This window comes from Callorhinchus milii, unplaced genomic scaffold (genome assembly GCF_018977255.1).
Source record: "Callorhinchus milii isolate IMCB2004 unplaced genomic scaffold, IMCB_Cmil_1.0 Scaffold1, whole genome shotgun sequence".
NCBI classification, from domain to species: domain Eukaryota; kingdom Metazoa; phylum Chordata; class Chondrichthyes; order Chimaeriformes; family Callorhinchidae; genus Callorhinchus; species Callorhinchus milii.
This window is the reverse complement of record NW_024704742.1, coordinates 104,170,082-104,197,177: the sequence shown is the minus strand read 5'-3', so window position 1 is coordinate 104,197,177 and position 27,096 is coordinate 104,170,082. Positions and strand designations below refer to the sequence as shown.

General features: G+C 40.7%; 1 protein-coding gene across 1 annotated transcript in view; it reads right to left on the bottom strand.

Annotated features, from left to right (window-relative positions):
• The window catches only part of epb41l4a (erythrocyte membrane protein band 4.1 like 4A), a 148,334-nt gene extending 122,387 nt beyond the window's left edge, over positions 1-25,947 (bottom strand). Inside the window, exon 1 of the mRNA XM_007897405.2 lies at positions 25,679-25,947. Coding sequence (XP_007895596.2) covers positions 25,679-25,777 — 99 coding nt within the window. The 5' untranslated portion in view covers positions 25,778-25,947. The remainder of the gene's footprint in view (positions 1-25,678) is intronic.
• Positions 25,948-27,096: the final 1,149 nt, after the last annotated feature.

The window sequence follows — 27,096 nt, the reverse complement described above, 5'->3', positions numbered from 1 at the left end:
TCCTGGCCAACTATCCCCAAACAAAATTGGTAATTCACCAAAATTTATGGTAATTGTTTGTGGAACATTGCTGGGCACAAACTGCCTGCCACAGTTGCCCTCAAATACACAGTCAATACACTTCACAATAATTCTCGTGAAACACTTCAACAACGGGATAATAATAATACTTGCATGTGATATAGGGCCTTACGACGTCATTAAGACATCTCAAAGCGCTTCACAGAATATATTCTAAAGTGGATTGACTGTGTATTTTGTGGGCGAAATGCGGCAGCTAATTGCCTACAGCAGTATCCCACAGTCATGGATTGAGTGACCACATTTTTGAGTGATTATTACCCCGCAAAGCAATCTGCCAATTGAATAACACCTGGGTTCTTACTTACTGCTGGGTAAATAGAGGCTTGTGGAGTAAGGAAATTTGCCTAAGGTATTGCCCTGTCCAAGAATCGAACCTGGGTTCTCTCACATGCAGGGCAAGTGCTTTAATCAATACACACAGGACTATAGGAAAAGGCGCTGCATCAAATTCAAAGATTATTTTAATTAAATCTTGATCTATGGCACCGTGTAACAAATATCGGGAAGCTACTTCTTTGGAGAGGCCAAACTCGACCCTTTTCTCACCTGTGTACATCCCAGCATGAGTCGCTAGATAGCAATCAGTAGCAAGAATCCTGCCTGATTTTCCCCTCTTCCTCGCCCCAAATCCAAATGATGAAACTCTAATCTCAGTAATTTCAAGATCAACTATTTCATCATGGACCAAGGATTAAACCTGCGTGGGCCTCTATGGTTCCGTTTTTTTTACTTTACCAATTGTGACGCGCGGGGGGAAAGATATTTCAAAAAAATCCACAGCCTCTTGTCTCTGGCGTCTGAAATAAACCAGCCACCTACCATTTGCCACTGTCCATTCCTTTCTCATCTGTTAGCTTGTACGCAATAGACAGACAGTGCACACAATGCTGGCAGCTATAGCCACTGGCACTAAAAGTGCTATTTTATTAGCTGTGCCAGTGTAATCTCCAGGCTGACAGAACAGAGATTACCCCAACATCTAAAGTGGTCTTTTACTTTATGTTTATTACAAGATAAAGAAAATGAGCAAATTACACATGACTAGCACTGGTCCATGGAGGTTTATCCCCTCCCCCACCCTACCTCCCATCAACTAAGAGAACAGATCAGCCAGCACACTTTGCAGGTAATCTTCTCTTATGGATAAATCATTCATGTAAGTAACAAATGTTACATATCTGATCTTGAACGCTGCTCTGATTGGTTGCAGGCCCAGTGAATACAGATTGAATTCTGGCTAATCGCTGAACAGCTAAAACTTTTATAAAGGGGACTTTGTATGCACACTTTGAACACATTCTTTGTTGCAAAACTGCTGTGACCTGCCCTGAACTCTTCCTATTGAAAGAGAGTTTACTCTTTTTTTCCTTTCTAATAAAACCAGTTTCCACCACAGCCGGTATGTAGATGATCACCGTTAAGTACAACAACACACACGTTCTTCCAAAAACAAAGAACTTCGAAGTAAAACAAAAAGAGGCCAAAATTGCTTACCAACATTTTTCACACAATACGTTCTCTATAAACCTGAAAAAAAATCAGTTTAAAAAGCACTTATACTAAAATATCCCCAGGGTTATACTGATCCTTGTTTTAGTTACAGTGGAGATTTACGCAGCTTGTGGTATCTCCTCTTGTCAATGACCATTTTTCGGAAACTGAGACATTTCCGATGAGCTTTATACAAACTGCACAGAAGAATGGGATCAGTTGATAAAAGCATTCTATCTCTGTTTTCTTTGGGAATTGGAATACCCAATGTTAACCAATTTGCAGAGTTATTGTAAATATATATTTTTAAAAACAGTAAAACCATAAGTCTGACCTGTTTAAATCGTATAATCGCCTAAATTATACATCTGCCCGGTCAAGAGTTTATATTCTCTGCAAGTTTGGCATAACTCATACTTTACATAAGTCATATTGAACGTATGTCCCCAACTAATACAACTAATGTGAGGTTTACTGTAATCATGCCAATTGCGTATAATTATGTTTCACTTTATGACCATTCGTGGAACATTGCTGAGTGCAAATTAGCTGCTGCATTTGCCTCTGATTAGTATCATTATAACAGTCTATTAATTATCTTGTCCCTTCCATTGTTCATCATACACCATTTTGTGTTTACTTCCAAACTTACACATTATTCCTCATCTCATGAGATGGTTAACTGATCCAGAGTTTGGTTTCACAAGAGCACAGGATTGGTTTGGATGAAGAAGGCCATTCGGTTCATCTGATCTCATCCCTCCAGAACCCTGCCCCACCCCACCCTATCACAGCATCAAGCTACTTTTTAAATGAGTCCAGTGACCTGGCCTCAAACACCCTTCCTGGCAACTTTCACCAGTCATTAATTAGTCTCTTAGTAAACAAAAGCATCTGATATCTGTCCTGACATTGCCTTTTATAACTCTAAACTGATATCCTCTTTTTCTACTATGGTTCGTGCATCTCAAAGTACAACCTCTGACAGTGACTGCTCACCAGTACACCATTTGCCCATTCTTCGTACTTGAGCCTACACACTGAGAGTTAGAAATCTGTTAAGCCATCATAATAATAATCCTTGCATTTGATATAGTGCCTTATCACATCTTCGAGATGTCTCAAAGCACTTCTGAGTCAGAAAAGTACAAGAATAAAGGCAGAACACAGAAAAAGCAACGGAAAGGCAAAACAGTATGACAGGACAGAGTATGCACAACAGCGACAACAAAATGACATTTGTATAGCGCCTTTCATGTTGGGAGGACGTCCCAAGGCGCTGGACAGTCAGTGTTTCAGACCCGAGTTGGGGTTTGGGATTGGGGAGGGTAGAGGGCAGGAGGGGAAGCAGGGTGATCGAAAGCATGGTAGAAGAGGAAGGTCTTAAGATGGGTCTTGAAGAAGGCAAGGGAGGGGGCGAGGTGGAGGCACTGCAAGATGGAGTTCCAGAGGTTTGGGGAAGAGTGGCAGAAGGCCCGCCCGCCAATGGTGGGGCAGGCGAGGCGGGAGACGTGAAGCGGGCTGGAGCCTGCTGAGCAGAGGGAGCGGGCAGGACGGTAGGGGCTTAGGAGGTCACAGAAGTAGGGGGACCAAGAACATAGAGGACTTTGAAGGTGAGGACCAGGATCTTGAACTGTATCCTCTGTGTGATGGGAAGCCTTTAGAGTCGGGCGAGGATGGGGAGGTGATAGGGTCATGGTGCCTGGTGCGGGAGAGGACATGGGCTGCAGAGTTCTGGATGATCTGCAGCCTCTGGAGGGAGCAGTTGGGGAGGCCAGCAATCAAGGAGTTAGCTAGTCAAGCCTTGAATGCGTGTGTGAGGGTTTCGGCGACCTTCGGTGTGAGACAGTGTAGGAGCCGAGCGATGTTGGGGAGGCGGGGGAAGACAGAGTGGGTCATGGCGCAGATGTGGGGTAGAAAGGATAGTTGAAGGTCAAACAAGACCCCAAGGTTCCGGACTGGATTAGTAAGGTGGAGTGTGCAACCATGGATGGTGATGTTGTCAGCGCCTGAGGTATGGAGGCGCTGACAGTAGCCAATCAGGAGAGCCTCGGTCTTGTTGACGTTCAACTGAAAAAAGTTAGCTCTCTTCCAGGATTTGATGTCTGACAGACATTCTGTCAGGACAGCAGTAGTCCTGAGTCAAGGGTGGAGGCAGAGAGGTAGAGTTGGGTGTCATCCGCACACATTTGGAAGTTGACCCCATGTCTGCAGATGATGTCACCAAGAGGGAGCATATAGATGTTGAAGAGGAGGGGACCAAGGACAGAGCCCTGAGGAACGAGAGGGTTGGGGGCTAGAGGAGAAACCATTTGTGGAGATGAAGTGGAGGCGGTGTGAGAGGTACGATCTGAACCAGTCAAGGACAGAACCGTGAAGGTTGATTTGAGAGGAGAGGCGGTGGATGAGGATAGAATGGTCAACTGTGTCGAAAGCAGCAGAGAGGTCAAGGAAGACGAGGAGGCAGAGGGAGCCTGGTCGCAGATGGACAGAATATTATTTGTCACGTTGACCAGGGATATTTCTGTTGTGTGGGCGGCACAGGAACCTCATTGGAGGGGTTCGTGAAGGGAGTGGCGGGAGAGGAAGGAGCAACAACTCGTTCCAGGATCTTGGAGAGGAAAGGGAGGTTGGAGATAGGGCGGTAGTTTGAGAGCAGTGATGGTTCTAGGGAGGGTTTTTTAAGGATAGGGTTTTTTAAGGATGCACAAGGACATAAACAAAGAATATGCATTGGTTTTGACTGATAAAATGAGAGGTATGATTTAATTCACTTTGATCTTCAAATTCAACCCGCCCACTCCCCCCCCCCCCCCTCCCCACACACACAAGCACAGATGTTTTTCAATTCAAAACAGATCCTGGCTCAAGAAAGAATAAGAAATGCCATCACTTTGAAAAGTGCCACACCATAGTAAACTATTAACAAGGGGTCAGGAAAAGCATGCAAGGTATGCTAACCCAGCTCTGATGTGAGGAAGAGTTCATTTATTCTGCACATTCCCAAATCCTGGTGTAGATCAGTGCTGTGTGGAAATAAATGGTCCACTGTCAAAAAGGCCTTTTACTGTTTAAGTGTTGACTGGAGAAACCTTTAGTCTTTTAGACTTGAAGCCAATGAGCCTAATTAGGAGAAAGGAATGTTTCTCCATAAACCTTACTGTATTGCAGTGCTTCTCCATACACTTTACTCCATAGGAGTTTTCCTCAATGCAGCTTTCAATAATTATTATTATTATGTAATATTATTATTTTATAGGTGGTAAAATTCCACAGTTGCATACTATCTCAGTTAGCTGGAATAAAGAGCTTGATAGAGTTAGAGCCAGAGTCAGAGGAAAGAAGGCGCTGGTGTGAGAAATAGCTTCAGTTCTGTTGACATTCCCTTGAAAGAAGTTAAGACTCATTCCGAACAGACAGGCAGTTGGTTAAAGTAGCAATAATTCTGGAATCAAGGATGGAAGCAGAGAGGTAGTGCTGGCTAACGTCAGCGTGCATATCGTGTATACATATTCCACATATATTGGAATGTTACTGCATCCTTCCCGCCTCCCTGGCCACTGCTGTTTTGTGATAAGGGTAAACGATTGTGAGTTTGACTTACTTGGGTGATTTATAATTAGTAATTTAATTCAACTGTAAATTGCAGATTGGAAGTAATTCAGCTGCCTGAATTCATGTCCAAGGAATGTACAGGTGCTTACCTTCAAGGAGGAGGAAAATAAATAAAAATGAGAACTTTTACCATAAATCAATCCATACTAATTTGAATGTTTTGGAATTCAAAAGGTTTATCACAATGTACAGTACTATACTGTGTTGATCAACTCCTTCTTATTACGAATTTATTGTGAAATTCCTGTGTTTCTGTGTGCAGCTAAAAACCGAGCATGATTTACTTTGAGGGAGTTATTCCCACTGCTATACAGATTCAAGCATTATGCAGGATTAGCTTTTCTCTGCCAAAGGAAACTGGACAATTCTTAGGCAATTCACATAGAAGAGGGTGCATTTTAAATGTGTATGATATATCTGATCTCATCACTACAGGACATCTATTCCACTATGTTCCCAGAACAGCATCAAACTGCTTTTTAAATGTGTCCTGGACTCAACCACCATTCCTAGCAACCTATTCCACTCGTTAATTACCCTCTGTGTAAAGAAAAACTTCCTGGTATTTGTCCTGAAATTGTCCATTGCAATTCTAAACCCATGTCCTTTTTCTGCTATTTTTNAATGCGTGCTAAAGAATTGTTCTGGGTGTATTTTTTCAATCCCATTTAAAATGTTGTAATAAACACTGCTGAATATCTTCTCTCAAGACTGAAGAGGCATAGCTTGTCTAATCATTGTTCAAAGAACAATAATTTTCTAAATCATGCATCATCTTGAATTTTTTGGACAGTATGACCATGAGGATTTTGGGCTCAGGTGTCCTGGTGCAAGTCTGCTATTGCTGTTGCTTTACACGAGTATTCAGTTCATACTTTGCTACCCAGCTAGTCGGGCTCCTACAGTATAATGTTTTATTGAAAGCTGCCACTGATTACTTTAATGTTATTTACTCAATGGAATCGAGTCCAACCTCTCAGTGCAAATTAATCCCAATGGGAATAGTCCTATTCCCACTCTTTCTGGCTAAACAAAGCAGCTGGGAAACACAGTAGATAATCAGTCAAGAAGACTTAAAGGTCTGAGATTTAGAGTAATGAAGAATAAGGCCTGAGAAGAGCCAACAGTTGGAGCTGAGAGGAACCAGAAGCTGGGCCTGAGAAGGGAACAAACGTACTTTAATTTAATTTAATTTGGCCAACAATCCCCACTAAATGTTGGTCAGTCACTCCATGGCTGATTGTGGGACTTTGCTGTGCGCAACTGCGCACATTCAATCCATTTTACAGTATATCCTGCGAAGCACTTTGAAACGTCATGACAATGTTATAAGTCACTATATGAAGTGCAAGCATTATTATTATTACCATTCTGTTTGATTTGAATGAAATTTACTTTTCACACACATGCTTGTGAGCTCAGGTTCCCAAATATATTCATTACTGTGAAGTGTAGCGGCTGCATATTATAAGCAAATGAAATTATAATTTGTATGTTACTATTGATGAATGGTACAGCCAATTTGCACTCAGCAATGTCCCACAACCAGCTAGGAAGTGAATGAGCAATTTATCTGCAGGATGTTGACCAGGTTACCAGGAGAAATTCCCTTTTCTTAATAGTTCATGGGTTCTTTAACATCCACCCGAACAAACACAGATCTCGGTTTAATATATTATCTAAAAGACAGCACCTCCATCAATGCAACGGACCCCCAACTAAACCCCCACTGCACTGGAGTGACTGCCTAGACTGTGGGTTCAAAGTCCCAATGTGTGTGGACAACCTTCTAACTCTGAGACGTGAGTGTTACCAACTGACCCAGGCTAACACAGGCAGGGTACTAAGTGTAATTGTTTAGATGATGTGTGCTTATAATGACTTAAATATATCTATAAATTCAACTCAGTTTAATTTAATTCAGAAAAATGTAAAGCAAATGCCTTGGAAAGAAAATATATGTGATACGAATATACTAAAACATGACTATTTCAAAGAGGATTTCTCAGTAAGACCATAAATAGATTACATTGGATTAAAGATCCCAAAAGACTACGTGATGTACAATCAAACCTGTTAAAGCAATCACCTCTATTCAGCAACCTATCTGCTGCCACCAACCACCCTGGAACAGTCCCAACTGATTTTCCACAATAAACTACCTCTATTCAGCAACCACCTGTCTAACAAACCAGTGGCCACTCATTTCTATCCCTGTTGGTGTACAGATACCTTTTTCAGTGGCCAATTCTAAGTGAATTTAATATACTTTCTGGTCATGAATTACCAATTTCTGTGATCCGATGAGTAAATTCCTGCTAGATTCCTAGTGCAGTTGCCTTATAATAATAATAATAATAATAATCCTTGCATATGATATAGCGCTTTTCACGTCCGGAGGACGTCCCAAAGCGCTTCACAGAACACACTGTAAAGTGAATTGACTGTATATTTGTGGCCTTCATCACATCCAGGCTCGACTATGTAAAGCCCCTGCTTGTCGGCCTTCCCAACTCCTCCTTCCACAGGCTGTAGATAATCCAGAACTCTGCAGCCCGTGTCCTCTCTCGCACCAAACTCCTCATCTCCCCCACTCTCGCCCGACTCCATTGACTCCCTATCCTTCAGAGGATCCAGTTCAAGATCCTGGTCCTCACATACAATGCCCTCCACAGCCTCCCCCCACCCTACCTCTGCGACCTCCTAACCCCCTATTCACCCGCCCACTCCCTCCTCTCAGCCGGCTCTGGCCTGCTCCACGTCCCCCGACCCACCCGCCCCACCATTGGCGGGAGAGCCTTCAGCCACTCCGCCCCCAACCTCTGGAACTCCATCCCCCAATCACTCTGCCTCGCCCCCTCCTTAGCTTCCTTCAAGTCCCGCCTCAAGACCTTCCTCTTCGACCATGCCATCGGCTACCTGCCTTCCCCTCCCTTCTCCCCCCCATATCCCATATCTGAAATGCTGTACACTGTACACTGTCCAGGCCTTGGGATGTCCTCCCGAAAGGCGCTATACAAATGTAATCTTGTTGTTGCTGCAGTTACCAATGAGCAACCCGTGTGATGCCCACAGCTTCCCCTCTCACTGATAACCGAGCGTTGGTCAATGCGCTATTCTGGCAGGAATCTATACACAGGACCACAGAAATGTTTGGCCTGCGGAACTTATTTTTTCAAAATTCATGCCCAGGCAAGGAGTCAACCAACCCTTTCTCAGAGGCCAACCCTTACATAAAGGTCACTTTGGCCCAGTCCCCTGACTGACTGCTGAAAACAGATTTCACTGTAATTCCTGTTACTGGAATTTGGATTTGGATACCATTGGATTGGAATCTTTATTAAGCAATCTCATTTAAAATCACTGCATGAATCCCTTAGAGGAGGACCTGGGAGTTATACCAGATGCATCATTTTCAATGTCCATATAATGCAGTGAAACAATTTGTTATTATCATGCCAGGAATTATAGCCAGAAGAGTATAATACAAGTCTCATTATATTCAGGATTTAGGATGCACTGATCAGCCCACACACAGGCTACAGTTTAGTCACCATACCACAAAAATATGCATCAGCACCAGGAAACATATAGAAGGGGGCTGCAGCGCTGAATCCAAATATCAAAGGGATGAGCTGTGAAAAAAGATTAGAGAAATCTATTTTTTTACAGTGCCAAAAGTAAAGGAGGTCAATTTGTATAAAGTAGTAAATGATGCAGATTGTAGCCTGTATGTGGTCTGATCAGTGCATACTTAAGCCTGACTTGTACCATGCTGTTCTGGCTATATTTCCCTCATTGAGCTCCGCGAGCCTATCATCCCATCCTCACCCAGCTCCATCCCTCAGTAGATCAAGTTTCCTCATTCTAACCTTTAAATCCCTCCATGGTCTTGCCCCACCCTACCTTTGCGACATCCTAAACCCTATCAACCCAGTCCCTCTCTCCACTCAGCAGGCCTGCTTCTCGTCCACCAACCCATCCGCCCCACCACCAGTGGTTTCAGGAGTTCGATCCCCAATCTCTGGAACTCCATCCTGGAGTCCTTTCCACTTGTGCCTTCCTTCACCTCCTTCAAGGTCCATCTGAAGACCTTTCTTCACTGCATTTGTGGCCATCTTACTCCGTCGGCCCCCAATCCCAGCTCGGATGCAAACCTTAGACTATCCAGGATCTTGATATGTATCTACATATCATATAAATATAATAATCCATCTCAACAATCAAATAACGTTTGGCCAAATAATAACTTATTTGTGTTTTAACAAGAACTTCCGATCCACCTTACCTACCTGCTTTCTCTAATGCCAGCAGCTCCACTCAATCATTATATATTATGGCACCAAGTACCGCCATGAACACTACTGTTTCTTTGCATTGCATATAAAAAACAGTCAATACATAATTTACTGTAAAGCGTTTTAAGATGATCTGACATACAAGGGACTATAACATCGAAATGTCTCAAGTCCCTTCAGAAGGTGATTCCCATCAAGTGTCTTTATGCCCTGCCACCTCCCTACCTCTCTGACCTGCTCATATTCCATTCCTCTATCCGTTCCCTTCACTCAGCCAGGCCTTCTGGATGTCCCTTGACTCCACCATCAGTGGCTGTGCCTTTAGTCACTATGCCCAGACCCTCTGGAAACTCTCTGTGTCAAACCCTCCGCCTTGCCCTTTCTTTGCCCTTTAAGTCATACCTGAAGACTTCATGCATTCATTTTCCCCTTTCTCCCCGGCTTGACGTCAAACTACGCCACTGTTAAGTCCTCCAAGACACTATCCTGTGTGAAGGTACTATATAAATACAAGTTGTTGATATAAAAATGCAAGTTCCTTCCTCTTCCTGTCTGTGATGTCCATTGCTTTGAAATACTGCTCCAAATCAGTTTCAAAATTCACCCTGGTCTCCACATACAGAACAATTCTCAGTCGCCTGAATATTGTCTACTTCCCTCAACCCTCCAACTCCCCGCCCACCCCCTCCACCCTTTGGTGTATAAACCTATATATATATACCTCTATATATCACTTCTCCATTAAGTCTCCAGAGGATCCTAGATTTCATTCTCTTTGCACACATGTGACCTAAATTCCAATGTAACCTATTCAGTTTAAAAGCCATTTAAAGTACAATTTCACAACCAAACATTGCTCCTGTGTTTTTTTAAAGACACTAAAGAAAATAATACTATAATGAGAGAATGGCAGGATTCTGCTTTAGCTACTAGCTAACTATAGTCTGTTCAGACAGCTCTGCATTGATCTGTATATTCACCTGGTTAATTTCTTCAGAATCTGCCACTCATTCATTTGCTTTATGCATGTGCACACAGGAAACATTCAAAATGTTAAGATGTATTGATTCCCAGTTAACACCATAAATTGTTTTGGTTTCCAACAAATAGCATACTGTAGACTCTATGCCCTTCAAAATTCAGCAGCTTAAGACATTCAAAAGAAGAATCTTGTCTCTCTGTCCCTCAGGTTATTCTCCGCATTTAATTAAGGCAACACAGGAAAATTATCCTAACCAGCATTTGCCTCAACGTATGATATTATAGAACCAGATTACTTTGTGTTTTCTAAAATTTGAACATATCCATACCTACAATATGAATTCATCCAATTTGTCTGGAAAACAGAATCTGCAGAATAATTAAAGAAAATCACAAACAAATATTCAGTAAAATAATGTAACATTCTCATTGGAAATCATAGATAGCCAGCAAACATATCTCTGTTGAGCCCAGAGTAAACAACAATTTACATTCATGTATCATCTTTAACATTGGGAGGACATCTCAAAAGGCTTCACTTAAGATGGGGGTTTTGGGGGGAGAAGACGACCAAAAGCATGGTCAAAGAGATAGGTGCTAACGTGGGGTTTAAAGGTGGGGAGGGAGAGGTCAAGGTGGAGGGAGTTCCAAGTGACTGAGGGCAGAAAAGTTGAAACCCTGCGTACCAATGGTGGGACTCATGAAGCAGAACAATCTTAAAAAGCTCAATTAATTTAAATAATAAACAATCAAGTACCTACAAATCGGATAAAAGTACAGCAACAAGAACAACAAATTACATTTGTATAGCACCTTTCACATCGGGAGAAAGTCCCAAGACACTGAACAGTTAAAGATTGCAGCTATGTATCATCTTTGCTTCCTCCCGAGGTGAAAGGTGATACATAATTGAAAATTGTTGTTTACTGTAGTCTTAACAGAGATATGTTCGCTGGCTATCTGTGAATTCCTAAGCAGATGTAATAGGGCACTGAATCAATTATTGATCCTCTCTTTTTACTTGTTGACTGTTATAGAATATTTTGCAGCTCGGCAGACAAAGACCAGGGTGTCGTGCAAAAGGCACAAATCCCACCTACACCCTCAAGAGAAAACAAACATTTTATATGGAAAATACAGCAATTCAATATGCCCTGTAAACCACAACAACAACGTGTATCTGTCAGGCAGCAACATCTCAAATTATTTCTCATCATTAATGCTTTGTTCAGGTTCAATCTTTATTTTGACGCCATTTTCCATCAGTTCTTTATAAAAATTAATGCTGAATTTAAGAACAGAAGGAGCTATAGAAACGAAACCCATGGCCTTATATATTAAGATAGTGGTCTTAAAGCTAAGACCATGGAAATGTTAGGCCTTCAATTGGCTCAAGCACAAGAGACATACGTAAGAGACGTGTTTTTATCTGGGGTTAGTTTGATTGGCCAGGTGTCTGATATATTCAGACCAGTATCCAAACCAGGCTGAAAATTCCACATGTGTGCCACCTACACATGGACATTTCTCTGTGTCTTGAATAGAATATGCACTCTCCCCCTCGAGGGACACATCCTGCTTATCTAATTCCGGAGAGTATTAGCTTGACAAGAGCCAAGGTTTGGGAACCCATGACTGTGTGTTGGAGTACTGTTGGAATTTAACCACTAAAACCGGATAGCTTACAATGAGGATCACTAACTGGGAATCCTACCCATTAGGGCTTTGACTTGCAGGGTTAGCAGGAGCTGAGTGGGAAGATCCCCAGCTCCCCATGACTTGTTTGTCCATCCAGGTCTTGCTGATGAGTCAGGCTTGGTTTATAAAACCATTCTTTTGTAACATTTAATGCAAACTAATTATTTTCCTTATCCATTCCAACTGAGTTCATTCTATTGGGTTCTTATGTCTTTGCCTTCCCTGCAAACTGCAAAGTGTTCATTTGAATGCCACCTGCTATGTGACCATATTTCAGTGCAAACACTGCAAATGGAAAGTATAATGCAGGAAAAAAGTTTTCTGTTTGACAAAAAAAATCAAAGAGAATAACCAAGAAGGCATAAGAATGGACAGAATAGATAAAACAACAGCAATGGTTTTGGTCCTCGGCTGCCACACATTGATCAGGAAGAAGATTCACAACCATTGTTGTTGAAGTGCCTGCTTCCATGAATCAAAAAAATAAAAAAAACATTTTTGAAATAATAAATTGGTCGCTTAATCCACGACTGTTTGTGAGACACTGCTGTGCGCAATCGGCTGCCGCGTTTCACCCACAAAATATACCATCAATTCACTTTATAGTATATTCTGTGAAGCGCTTTGAGACATCTTGAAGACGTGATAAAGCGATATATTAAATGCAAGGATTATTATTATATACAGTATAACCTCGTTCCTCTGTTGGCTGCAACCATAAATGCATCAGTTTATGGAATGATTGGGCTAAATTTATTACATTCAAATCTAGGTTTAGATCAGTTACATTACACACTCAATAAAGGGAGAATAGGAGAAGGGAATAGGGTAGTTAGGGGCTCATATAGAGTACAAACACCGGCACGGACTAGTTGGGCCAAATGGCCTGTTTCCTAACAATGGTCAGCAAACATACATTAACCTAGTATTCTCAGCTTAAGGGAATTCCCACTAATAAACATCTGTATTCAGAAATGATTCATTAGCCAATAATCATGACACCACTTTGGTTCTGTTGCTAAACGAAAATTCAAAATATTGTTTAAATAATGATTTCAGAGCATCAATGAAATAATTACCTTTATGGAAAAGTATACAGTTCTGTTCCCTGTTATCCCTGTAATTTTAACAAATTAGTTTTGCTGTCAAAACATAGCTTAGAAAGATGTTTGCGTTTTACATCTGCATATAAAACAGGAACTGTTACAGCAAGAGAAAGTAAACAGCTTATTCAAATTGATAGAAATACAGTGGTGAAATGTGATAGATACCACCAGCAATTTAGCAAAATACAAACAACTTTTCAAATGGATTTGGATTTCAGGAATTATTGAAATAGAACAGGTTCCTACAGACCACATGAGCAAGTTGATAAGTGAGTCCTGAAGAGAGTGCAAACTCCCATAAAGATCATATGTATTGATTCTTATGGTCTTAGCCAGGGTCAAAAAACCAACATTGCAGAGGAAGAGTTTAACACATGGTTGAAATGTTATAATCAGCAAAGTTTTGCATTTATAAAAGCTGCCGTGCCGCAGTATATGCCTTCAGAAACCAGGTAAATGCAAGATGCAAAGAAGTAATATTTCTCATGGTCTCAGCCTTAAGATCATTATCTTAAAATTTAAGATGATTCAAAATATCAGAGAATTCTTAATTCGAGTCTTCATTCTGAAGCCAGTTTCTTGCACTTCTTCCAAATTATGACTGAATTTAAGAATTTTCAAAAATTCCTTCAAAAAAGTAAATTTTATGACAAAGGTTTTATGGTGAAGTCCATGAGAAATGGAAATCTGGGAATCCCTACAAAATCTACTATAAAATACAAAGTCATTACACTTATAGTATATCCTGTTAAGCGCTTTGAGACATCTTCTTGACATGAAATGCGCTTTATCAAGTGTAAGGATTATTATATCCTTATTTTTATTCTATTGTGATTAGCTTTGTTGTTAACAGCTTCATATTTATTGGAAACCTTCAGTGAATTATTAGAAACCAGATTCAAAATCTATTCTTTCTCCAATTCTGCTATTGAGATATGCCAAGCAGAGGAAAGGACTTTCTCCTAAAAGAGGAAAAACTGACACAGTGCTCACGGTGCTTTTCATAACAGACAATCTGAAGAAGCAAAGCAGAGCTACACATCAAGCCAAAAAACATCTGAAAGTATGGAAAGAATCTGAAAGGATATATGTTACAAATAATTCTAAAAAAACGATTAGTGTTGTTTTGGGACTACGGACAGATCAACACTTCCCGCATGCAATATGTAGAGCACGGTTATTTTTCTACTTTGGCTATAAGTGCCGCCAGAGAGGCCTCTCTGTTCACATTGATAACTTCTCCACCCATTAAAAAACAATAGAGTGCAAGTTCACAACCAAACACATTTTTACCATGCACACTGTATCCTTCCTGCTGTGCTTCCATTGTTCTGTTCACAGGAGCACGTACAGGGATGCATTATATTAATATTTTGTAACATATACATAGCCAGAATGGGTTTGCTCTTTATTCTCATTCCATGTTACAAATATTTCATGCAATCCATTCACCTCTATTGAAAGCAATGGTCAAATCCCTTTCAACAACCAGGCAAACACAGCAGCATCTCTTGTGGGCTGAGCACACGCATTAATACAGTAGTAATTTATTCTGCCATTAACTTTTCTGTCTTAAAACAATTTTCACAACATTTCAAGGCTTGACTTCCTTTTATCCATTGGTTTCTTTTTAACCATCTTGCAACAACAACAAGATTACATTTGTATAGCACCTTTCATTTTGGGAGGACGTCCCAAGGCACTGGACAGTGACAGCATTTCAGACCCGAGCTGGGGTCGGGAGGGGGGGAAGAAGGGAGGGTAGGTGAGGGGGGGTGGCCGATGGCATAGTCGAAGAGGAGGGTTTTGAGGCAGGACTTGAAGGAGGCTAAGGAGGGGGCGAGGCAGAGTGACTGGGGGATGGAATTACAGAGGTTGGGGGCAGAGTGGCTGAAGGCTCTCCCGCCAATGGTGGGGCGGGTGGGTCGGGGGATGTGGAGCAGGCCGGAGCCGGATGAGCAGAGGGAGCGGGCGGGTTGGTAGGGGGTTAGGAGGTCACAGAGGTAGGGTGGGGCGAGGCTATGGAGGGCTTTGTACGTGAGGACCAGGATCTTGAACTGGATCCTCTGAAGGATAGGGAGCCAATGGAGTCAGGCGAAGTGGGGGAGATGGGGGAGATGCAAGTGTCCTGGGTACAATTAGTGCCGTGTCAGTTTAAATCTGTAGCTGAAGGTTGAATTGAACAAAAAGCAGAACATGTAGGCTTTAAAGCCAAAACAAAGATCAAGCTATTTACTATAGTACACGCAAACAATTAAAATCAAATGAAGGTCCCATACGTGCACACTGCAGGGGAAAACGGAAGACATCCCTTCTCTTCAGTAAGAAATAAACATGAAAAACAGACAATGAACAACACTTTATGGCATCAATTTGATAAAATATGGCAGTGTTCCTGTAGCGAGAAGGCACTAGAAACACCCATCTGCTCCCATTATCATTAAAAATAAAAAAAGAATGAGCAACCTGATCTTCTGACAGTCTTTTGTACTACGAGCAGCGCTGCCAGAGATTAATGACACAAGGGAACATGTTCAATCCAACAGCACCACTGCACGCAGAAGATGGGGGTTGGGGGGATCATAAATGTTTGGAGAGAAAAAAGGCCACAATGACTGCTGGAAAACAGAGGACAGAGAAGGGTTGTTTTCTGACTGGCACAAAACCAAGATACTCTAGGATTTTTTAAAAACAAGTCCTGAACATTGTGTGCGTCAGGAGGAAAGGTAAATAGCCAACCAACAATATACCATCTACAAACTCTTTTATTCCTACAACAATGCAGAGGGGGGATATCCTTCCCCCACACTATGTAGTGCATACATTGTACATTGTGTTTTACCAGCAGTCACTGTCGGTCCCTCAAGTTAGAGGTGGCTACCTCTTTCTCTCCTCAGTTGCAGTGATGCAAACAGAGAACCTCTAGTGTAGTAGTACAAACATGTAACAAGTAAATATTTCTGCAATATGAAACCACTATGCCAATATGTTGTAACAGTGGGGCTTTGTTTTGTGTTTTGGATTGTCAAGGCTAGAATACACTGACTTACTGGGTCCTTGCAGAATTCATTATATTCTCATCCCCAAGGCATACTTAATTATTCATGCACAAGGGAGGTTCTATAACACTCATTGGTTTCATTCAGAGATTAATGAATTCCAGCCCCAGTACTGGTTACTTTTCCATCACAGAATTAACACTATTGTCAGAGTAGGAGGCGTCAGCAATCCAATGCTCCCTGTTTCAAGCTACATATACCGATTGTACAGACTCACAAGAAGACTAACTCAGCTAAAGAGAGGCACTATACAATTCTACAATGACACTTTTGTTCTTTACAAAACTGACTCAGCATGAAAGACTATCCCAGAGATCTTTCAAACTGCAGCACTTTCTCTGGTCAGCCAAGAATAACACAGACATGTTATTACCAGATGACTTCCATTAAAGCTATAGCATGATCATATTAATTGTCCACATTACTCCAACAACAGGTATAATAATAATAATAATAATAATAATAATAATAATCCTTGCATTTGATATAGTGCTTTTCATGTCTTCTAGACGTCTCAAAGTGCTTCACAGAATATACTGGAAAGTGAATTGACTGTATATTTGTGGATGAAACAAGGTATGAACTAGATTTAAATGTTGTATTCCGTGTTCATTATTAAGCAAGCCATCTTTAGCACCGTGCCAGTGGCATATCCTAATAAGTTTTATTTTGAGCTATTTTCATGTAAATACTGGAGTCTAAATGGGATCTAAATTCTGCGAATTTATAACAGGAGTCATTTACTCTGAGTCATAAGTTATATCTGTTTGGTAGCCAATTGCTCCACTCCAGGGTTAGATCACATTGGTGCCGAGCAGATATCATGTGGGCTGTTGAGACATATATCGGTTCACAACAACAACAAGATTCCATTTATAGAGCGCCTTTCACGTCAGGAGGATGTCCCAAGGCGCTGGTTAACAAAAGACTTTGGCAACAACATTATTATTAAACCTCCTATCACACACCAGATCCATCAAGGCATTATACTAACACAAACCTTTGCAGCTCATTCAGGGGAAAAAATGTTTGCGGTTAGCCAGGTTTCTGGCACATAAGGAAACCTCATCACCATGCTTAAGAGTACTTGAATCTGACTAAGAATTCTACATATTCACGCTAGGAAGCATGATAGATAAAGGAAAATTGAAAATAAAACAGATCCCTGGAGACTTTAATCAAATAAAAGATTAGAGAAGTCAAGAAAATGCAAATACCAAATGCAAGGATGAGAAATCAATTTGAGTGTTAGGAAAATTCTGATACGTTTTTGCTAAATAATGTGATGGTTTCATATGGAATGTGTGACTAAGCTTGGAAGCACTACAAGATGCTCTGACAAACTTGTTCTGATCTTTAACATTATAGAGATGTTAAAATTTTGGTATCTGACCTAGAACCTTGTGGAATGCTCATTCAATCAATGTCATGCCCATAATTAAGGTCACTCATTTATTATATGATTAAAAACATCCACAATCTTAAAATCGTGGGCTAACTGAGCAAAAGCATTTCAGGGCTAGCTGTACTCAGTCTTTATAATAATAATAATCCTTGCATTTGATATAGCGCTTTTGATGTCTTCTAGATGTCCCAAAGCGCTTCACAGAATATACTGTAAAGTGAATTGACTATATATTTGTGGGCGAACGCGGCAGCCAATTGCACACAGCAGTGTCCCACAAACAGTCGTGGATTAAAAATGACCAATTTATTATTGTTTTGTTTTTTGTAGGGATTATTATTAGGCGTGTGGAGTAAGCAAGTAAGGAAACTTGCCCAAGGTTTCGCCCTGCCTGCCTTTTATGTACATGTAAATGAATTATGAGCGTTCTGCACAGCTGTCAAAATTTATGACGGTCAAACATCCTAGATTCACACTTCATACTTTTTACATTTGAATTGTTGTTATTTTTAATCAATGCTAAACACAAGACAGAATCTACCTCTGCAGAATTGGTCTCAGTTGCAGCTCCATTTCTTGCCCACTTCTCCATTAATTCTCATCCATACCTAACCTGCCTCTTTCAAGACATCAATGAATGAATAATATGATTTTTTTAGTAATAGTGAAAATTCTTACATTGGATATAATGTCTTTTTACATTGGGACAATGTCTCAAAGTGCTTCACAGGGTATATCATCATGGGTAGTGACAGTGTATTTTTGTAGGTTGATGTGTTTGCCAATTTGCACACAGCAATGTCCCACAATCAGCCATGAATCGAGAAACCAAATTAATAACATTTCAAAATGCAGTCAATAATGTAGCAAATTAATTAAATGTAAAAGATGAGAATGTTCCTAGAAACATATAATCATATTCTGTGCTTTGTGCAATAAGACATAGATCCACATTGAATGGTTTACAACATTTACACATTTGTATTTCACTACATGCTACTAACATCAAGGCAAGTGATGGTGTGAGATTATAAATGGGAAATGAGAATCCTCCCTAGTTTTAACTCAGGATCAAAGTATCAACCCACGTTCCCTGCTTTTTGATAGTGTCACGATTCTTTAAATCCATCTGACAATATTTTCAAACTTAAGAATGTAGAACTTGAGACAAGCTCATATTTACTGGGGATGTTGGTGCTCATTCTGTATTGTAGAATGGAAGATTATTTATTAGGACATTGGGCTATATATAGTCAATTAACTTTACAGTATATTCTCTGAAATACTTTGAGACGCCCTGAAGACATGATAAGGTGCTACATCAAATGCAAGGATTATTATTATTATGATTATTATTATCATCATAAAATGCGTGGGACAAAGCCTCACTCTAATGGTCCAGTGGGTAAAGCACTGAAACATACAGACTGGCATCTATGATACCATTATTCCTGTACGAAAACAAAGTCAAAGGCTTGCAGAAGGGGAAGAACTTGGCGGAAAGAGAAAAGAACAAATGGGCATACTTGAATTATTTCATGCTCGAGCACCAATGTGGAATAATCAATCTGTTTACAAAATCCAGCCCAAACATTCGGACTGAGAATGGGCCTAAATAAAATATTTCTAAAGTTTTGTCGCTGTATCACATTTACAGTCAATAACCACAAAAAATGGGTCTCTCAGGCTCTCATGGAGAGACATTTCTGCAGGTCATGTCCTGAGATTATTGTTCAAGACTCCAATTGAACAGAAGATATGTTACGGTCAGTGGGTTATGGTCAGATTGTAAGTGGAAACAACACAACACAAACTAAATTCTAACTAAATTCTTTAAAATTTCAAAGTAAAAAATGACTAACCGTGTGACATAAAGTATTTACACCCAACATGAAGGATACTTTTACATCATGTCATGTCCGTTCTGCTGCCTCTCCGGACAAGTCTCTGCCTGGCATCCTGAAAGCTCTCTAATGGCAACTAATATTACATTCATATAAATATCTCAATCTCAGCCACAATATGATTCACCAGTAAGCCTTACAGTGAATAATAGATAGGAATATTTAGCTATAACAAAGAAATACACAATTGGCCACTATACTGAAATAAATGCCATTCTTACAGTTTTAGTACCACAATGTGCATTATTACTGCCAGGAAGCATAGAATAGAATAGATTTACAACAGCAGTAGCACACTTAAGAGTTTGTTTGACAAGGGGAAAGTTGTAGCCCTGGGAATTACTTTTTTACAGTAAATTCAGCCGTCAGCACAGTATTTGTTTTGTATGTGTATTTTCATATCAGCTACAAGCCACTTAGTTACAAGTTTATATTAGCTCCATCAGTCATTGCTGGAACAAGCTATGGGGCGGAGACATCCCATTCTCCAATACTATTAAAAGTTATCAGACTTTGGGCGCGATGCCTGAGAAACGAACAGGAAAGTTGTCCCAGTACTGCCACTAAAATATAGTGGCATTTCCACAGTTCTCACATCACTCGTTCAGTTCTCTAATAATTCAGGTCTTAATCCTCCACGAGCAGCTCCACTTCCTCTCCTTTTCTCCCCTCCCCTTCCAGACACCAATGCCAACATTCTCCATGAACTGAGCAACTGAGCAACAGAACAATTCCACTTGAGTACCTAATGCTGTAACCACGTGAATAAAATTGCTTTCACATTCAGGGAATATGGAACTTGTTCTATGCTCTATGTTCATCAAGTAACAGGTTTACTGGAACCAATTGATTTGGTCTCTAAAAGTGTAAAAGATTGCCGTTGCTTCATGTCTGCAACATTCCTGGACTAAAGGCACTAAAATCACAAAATGATGGTTAAAAAGAGTTTTTTTTAAATAATTGTGTATTTGTATCGCACCACCAAACTACAGCATCAAACTGGCTCTGCACCTCTCAGTGAAAGCTCCAATAGTCATCTTGATTTAGCACTGGATTGTCAAGATGTCACCAGCCACTTACCAGTGAGAGAACAGTCAGAGGGTCAGGAAGGGAAGAGTTACTGAAGAGTTCCCAAATTTGTAGCAATAAAATTAACTTTAAAAAGAAACACAAAGCTAGAGAATGTCAGTGTCGAGAGGTAAAATGGTCACATAAAGAATGGAAAGAAAGGAACAGGTTAAATACAAGCTATTGATAGACCGTATCAGAGAACCACGCAGGATTATTAATTTAACTAGTGAAGTTACATTGATTTAGTATTTAGTAATCCAATTCCTAGGGAAATTGAACTCTTGAGTTCTAGTTATCATTGTAAAGTCCATTTTTATACAGTATTGTAATATCAAAAGTAACAATGGGCTTGTGCAAGGATTCAGAAGAACATGTGTTGGTGTCACGAGAGAGTTCCAGGGAGAATAATGTGGGAAGTGGAATTAAAATAAAAAACAGGGGGAAAAAATGCTTTTAAGAGCATTTGCGATGCACTGGAAAGGATATAAATTTCTGTGAGAAATAAAGAAAAATAGAGTAAGCTTGAGAACACAGCGGTTGAATAAAAAAGGTCAAAATAAATCTATAGGCCAAACAGAAATACTTTAAAAGATACAAGGAAACACAATGTAGTGAGAATAGCTAAATGAGTATTACAAGAGATGGGATGGCAATAGATAGGAGCTTTAGAGATTCAAAGTTATTTGTAAACCATGGACAAAAATCCTCAAAGGGATAAATGGAGTAGAAACATTATAGATGATCAGCAGATGGCAGAGGTGTTAAATAATTTTTCAGATTACACCACTCAAGGAAAAGAAGACTATAGATAAATTCTCAATCCAGTTATTTTAACTTAGGAATCTATAACACATGCACAAATCAGGGCAGCATGTAAACAAGAAACCCTCGAATATCTGAAGTACGCTGACAGCATAAAATCCTCAAGGAAATGAGACCGGAACTAGCCATGGGTGTGGCAATTATTTTTAGGAATTTTGTAAATAAAGGAACTGCAACTGCAACCAAATATTGATGAAAGACATAAAAGGTGGTGACAAGGTTCCAGAGCTTTTTACGAATACTACTGGTGTCCATCTAAAGAACTCTGAGGCATCAATAATCAGTGTGATTGAGAAGCAATAAGTCATGCCTCACTAGTCCACTCGAATTCTATCCAGAGGAAACTAAACAGTAGACCAGAGCGATCCAGTTAGGTTTTCAAAATACATCTGATATTTTTTCACAATGTGAGTCTTAAGAGGAATGCTCAGGAATTAACCAATTAACTAATTAACAATAGAAAGAAGAAGGTGCCAACAAATAGAACATATCCAGTTTGGGGTGGCGAGTTCAACAGGGATCCTTTTTGGCTCTCTCACTGCTCATGCTATTTATAAATAACACAGAGAAGAGTACTTATTGCAATATTATGACATTTGCTGATGATACCATGTTGCTGTGTTGTGAGGTGGTATGCATAAGAGAGATTGATAGGATTCAACATTCAGGCCTCCAAATACACAATCACTTTACAGTAAATCTTATGAAGGTCTTTGAGACATCCTCCTTAGGTCAAAGGCATTATGTCAAATGCAAGAGTCATTAGTATCTTCTCAATACATGTAACACACTCCAGATCATTTGTCATCCTAATTACTGTCCAAAACACTGACTCCCTAGCGCCTTGGGACGTCCTCCTCCCGACGTGAAAGATGCTACACAAATGTAATGTTGTTGTTGTTTTCTAATCGTCCAGCAGGACTGTGCTGTAAAGATGAGTTCAAGCTGTAAAGAAACCACTCTTACTAAATATTGAAATTAGAAAAGATTTATTGTCCTAAAGTCATAAGATAGTGGTAGATCTCTAAAAGAGATTGCCTTAACATGAATAGTAATAGCTTTACAATAACTGCTAGGATGGTTGTTTCAGATCAAGACCATTTGAACAGCTCACATCTCAGTATTAGGAAGACATCAAAGTCATGTATTTTTTATATAAGGAATCAAATATGTTTCTCAGGGCAGGATTATTTTCTTAACTAAAATAAATTTGAGACTATGGATCTAATCAAACAGAAATAAGTTTGTGTTTTAAGTTTTTTTTAATTTGCTAGTGTAATTTTACTCGTCACTATTTATTGATACTGTTAAAAATAATGTGGGCTATCAACTAAATTTATCTTTAATGTATATAGGGTACAAAATGCTGTTCCTACTATTGTGCTGGAGCACAGTAGAATTTTGGTTTGTTGACTCCCCAAAAGTTCCTAACCTCAGTCATGCATTCAAATGAAGATGGTGAACACAGACTGGACCTTCTTCAGGATTTCGTTTTGGTCAACCAGTTGTCTGGAAACCCATTACCATGCTTAAGAGTATCCGAGATACATTGAGAGTTACACAGATCTATGCCACCGAGACATAGAGATTTCCTTATGTCTTGAATGGAATGCACAATCGTTCCCTGAAAGGATGCATCTACCTTACCTAACTCTGGGATATTAGTTTGGCAAGAGTCACATCTTAAGGATCCCACAGTGGGCGTTGGGGCACTGCTAGAGTGTAACCAACTAAAACTGCATAGTTTGCCATTGATATCATTATCTGGCAAGCTTTCCTGCTGCTTGTTCAGCTAGGACCACCCTACCTCGTAAGCCATTATCTTGCAGTGGAGTCCTGTAGCTCAGTGGTTAGAGCACTCGCTTTGCAAGCGAGAGAACTGAGTTCAATTCCAGGCAGGGCGAAACCTTGGACAAGTTTCCTTACTCCACACAGAGCCTAATAATAATCCCTCCATAAAAAAAAACAATAATAAATTGGTCATTTTCAATCTACGACTGTTTGTGGGACATTGCTGTGCACAATTGGCTGCCGCGTTCGCCCACAAATATAGTCAATTCACTTTACAGTGTGTTCTGTGAAGCGCTTTGGGACGTCCTCCCGACGTGAAAAGCGCTATATCAAATGCAAGGATTATTATTATTATTATTAGGGTTAATAGCAGCTGAGTGGGCAAAATCTCTGCTTCCATTAACAAGTCTTCCCCTCCGGGCTGAACTGGTCTGTTAACAGCAGCATTTGGAACACTGCACACCCACCTGGTTCAGGAGTTGGACTGCCGAGATTAGTACCGAGGGTTGGCTCGATTAGGACATTCTATTGCCAAGCATGTTACCTTGGAGCCAGTTCAGCTACAGGGAGAGCCCACTTACCTCCCTTCAAGAAGGATAGTCACTTCTTTAAGAGAGAGAAAGAAAGACTATTTGGAAAGTCACCCAGATTTTGTGTCGTTATTCGTTAACCTTGTGACTGATTTATCTAGATAGGGAACATTAATTCCCTGTCCATGTAAGTGGGGGGATGTTCTGTAATGATATAATGCATGGATATTGCCCACAGCTATCCAGGCGGGGCACTGTAGCTTTAAATCAATAAACAATCTTTTGCAATTTCTTGCATCTCTAACACTGATGGGCATTTTCTAATTTACAGAGTAAATCTGAAACAATTTAATCTAGAATCTAAATTGTGCCTCCAGAATCTGATTAAACTGTATTATCCATTGCATTAAAATGCTGCATTGTGCCAACAGTATTGTTTTCACTGAGTGTGAGGACCCCAAGATTACAATTGTGCGGCACTTGGCAAGTACACAACTGCCTGTTCACACTCACTCACCGGATGGCTTGTGAGATCGCTTTTCCGGAGGTAATAATCCTTTTAAAAAAAATTAAAATTATAAAAATGTGGTCACTCAATCCACGACTGTTTGTGGGACATTGCTGTGTGCAATTGGCTGCCACATTCCATTCACAAAATATACAGTCGATTCACTTTACAGTATATTCTGTGAAGCACTTTGAAATGCCTCGAAGATATCATAAGGCACTATATCAAATGCAAGGATTATTATTATATTATGATTCCTAACATTCATGAATAGCAACACCACAATAGTGGTACTAACCAGTAACATATTACCATCACCATGCTTAACGACTCTAATCCGCTCACTCTGGTTTTGGTTTGGGTTTGCGCTTTACACAACTGCGGATCTTTGAAATCTAATAGCAGAGAAATGGAGTGCAGACCCATCACCATGGTGACTTCAGGTCACCACACTGGTATCTTGTGCTAACAAGAAATCAACAAGCTTAATCCAGTATCAGACCAGGCACCCAGTTACTCTGCATTCATACTAGTTCTGATCCTGACATATCTGCATGTAGCCCATTGCCAGGGAAACCAGTTGTGTGTGTGTGTGTGTGACTATTAATGGCATTGGAGTTCAGAGGAGGGAAGTCTTACAGTGTGTGTGTTCCCCAACATGAGTCCACTGCAAACAGACCTATGGTGATATAATTATAATCCAATAATGTTCTTGTGGAAATATTGATCGTCAGAAAATGAAGCGATTGAGATGTATTCAGTGCTGTCAGGATGTACACTGCACATCCATCCAATAAAACAGCAGATGGGGGAGGGGGGGATGGTAGGTGAAAAGAGATGAATAAAATGAATAAATCAACCCAATAGTCATGGAGCACTGGGCAATGCTGGTTGCTGACGAAATCGAGAGAAAAAAAGACTGTAAGTGGTGAACTTTAGATGTAAACTCTTGTGTCTTTAACAAAAAAATAAACGTTTCAATCGAAATCCATATTTTCCAATGATCACATCAAGAAAAAAACTGAAAGCAGTGCTGACTCCTACTTCATGATATCTATTACAGTACAAACAGGATTTAAATGTTGTCCCTTTCAGCAATGCTGCCTTAATATTACATTCAAACTCATCTCAAACATACACGTTGGATATATATATATATATAGGCATGAATAAAATTAAACGAATTCATATGGCAAACCAAAATGATTACAAAGATGAACTCAGCATGTTATAAATAAGCAAACTGGGATGCATTAGTGTGTCAGAGTATACCGACAAGTGCTGAGATGGTTTGAGTAGCACGGTATTGACTCACTTTTATCCCTTGCTGCTGGGTGGTCAGTGTCAGCTTGGTCTCATCCAAAAGCAAAACTTCGCAATAAAATTCTTCCTGTGCAGCGCAGAAGCAACCCATCACTGCATCCAGGCGAGGAGAGGAGAGGAGAGGCCAGGTCAGCTCAGCTCAGCTCAGCTCAGGTCCAGATTCAATCAGATCACATCAAACGTGGGGACTGGCCAGGCAGAGAGCCTGGGGGACCAGGCTTGACTCACTCTCCAGCCACTCTCTCACACACTCACTCACTCTCTCACACACTCACTCTCTCACACACTCACTCTCTCTCTCTCTCTCACACACTCACTCTCTCACTCTCTCCTCCTCTCTCAGAGCTGGGGGGCCATGGCACAGTCAGTGCCTCTTCCACATGCCCTGATCAGCCCAAACCTTCCACCCCTGGCAACGTGCAGCATCACCTCCTGAAGCCCATGCCTTTGCCGAGGAGACAGGTGCAAGGCTGACACTCTGAAGCATATCCCCCTCAAGTCAAATGCGTTAGGAACTAATCCCTGGGACCAGACAAGTTCAGGGAGTTGGGCTTTTTTTCCCCCCTCAGGAATCTGTGAAACAGGAACAATAGCGCCCTTTAATACCACATCTCACTGTGTGTGTGTGTGTGTGTGTGTATCATATGCTCTCAGACACTTGACAATATTTTATACCATTGAATCAATGATCTTGCAAATGATTTATGTGTTTTTTTAAAATATATATGTATATATACTTACACTGCGTTGATGGTTTGTCTGAAAATTGTGCCAATGGTTTACATTCATAACTGAGCCACAATATACCACAAACACCACAACCACAGACAGCTAAATCCACAATAGCGAGGCAAGGCTTTCTATATATATAATATATATATATTTAACAGCATTATTATATATTATTATATCAGTCTCTGGTTGTTTGACCTGCCCCCGGGGTCCAGACCAGCCATTTAGTGTCAATCCAGTCCCTGTGCAATAATGCAGTTCAGATTGTGTAGATTATTAAACACAGAGAGACAGAGAGGGACAGAGAGAGAGAGAGAGAGAGAAAGAGATGGTATTCAGTTTGTTGATGTGCAACAACCACAGAAAGTTACGTGGAAACAATCCCAGCCTTACCCCAGCGCTCCCCACTCCGGACTGTGCGATGTTTCAACGCGTGAAATCTTTCGCAATCGTCTCCTGGGTTTGGAAAGACGGCGACACCACCACCACCGACACCACCAGCGACAGCACCGACACCACCACCGACACCACCAGCGACAGCACCGACACCACCGACACCACCAGCGACAGCACCGACACCACCGGCAACAGCACCGACACCACCGACACCACCGACACCACCAGCGACAGCACCGACACCACCGACACCACCAGCGACAGCACCGACACCACCAGCGA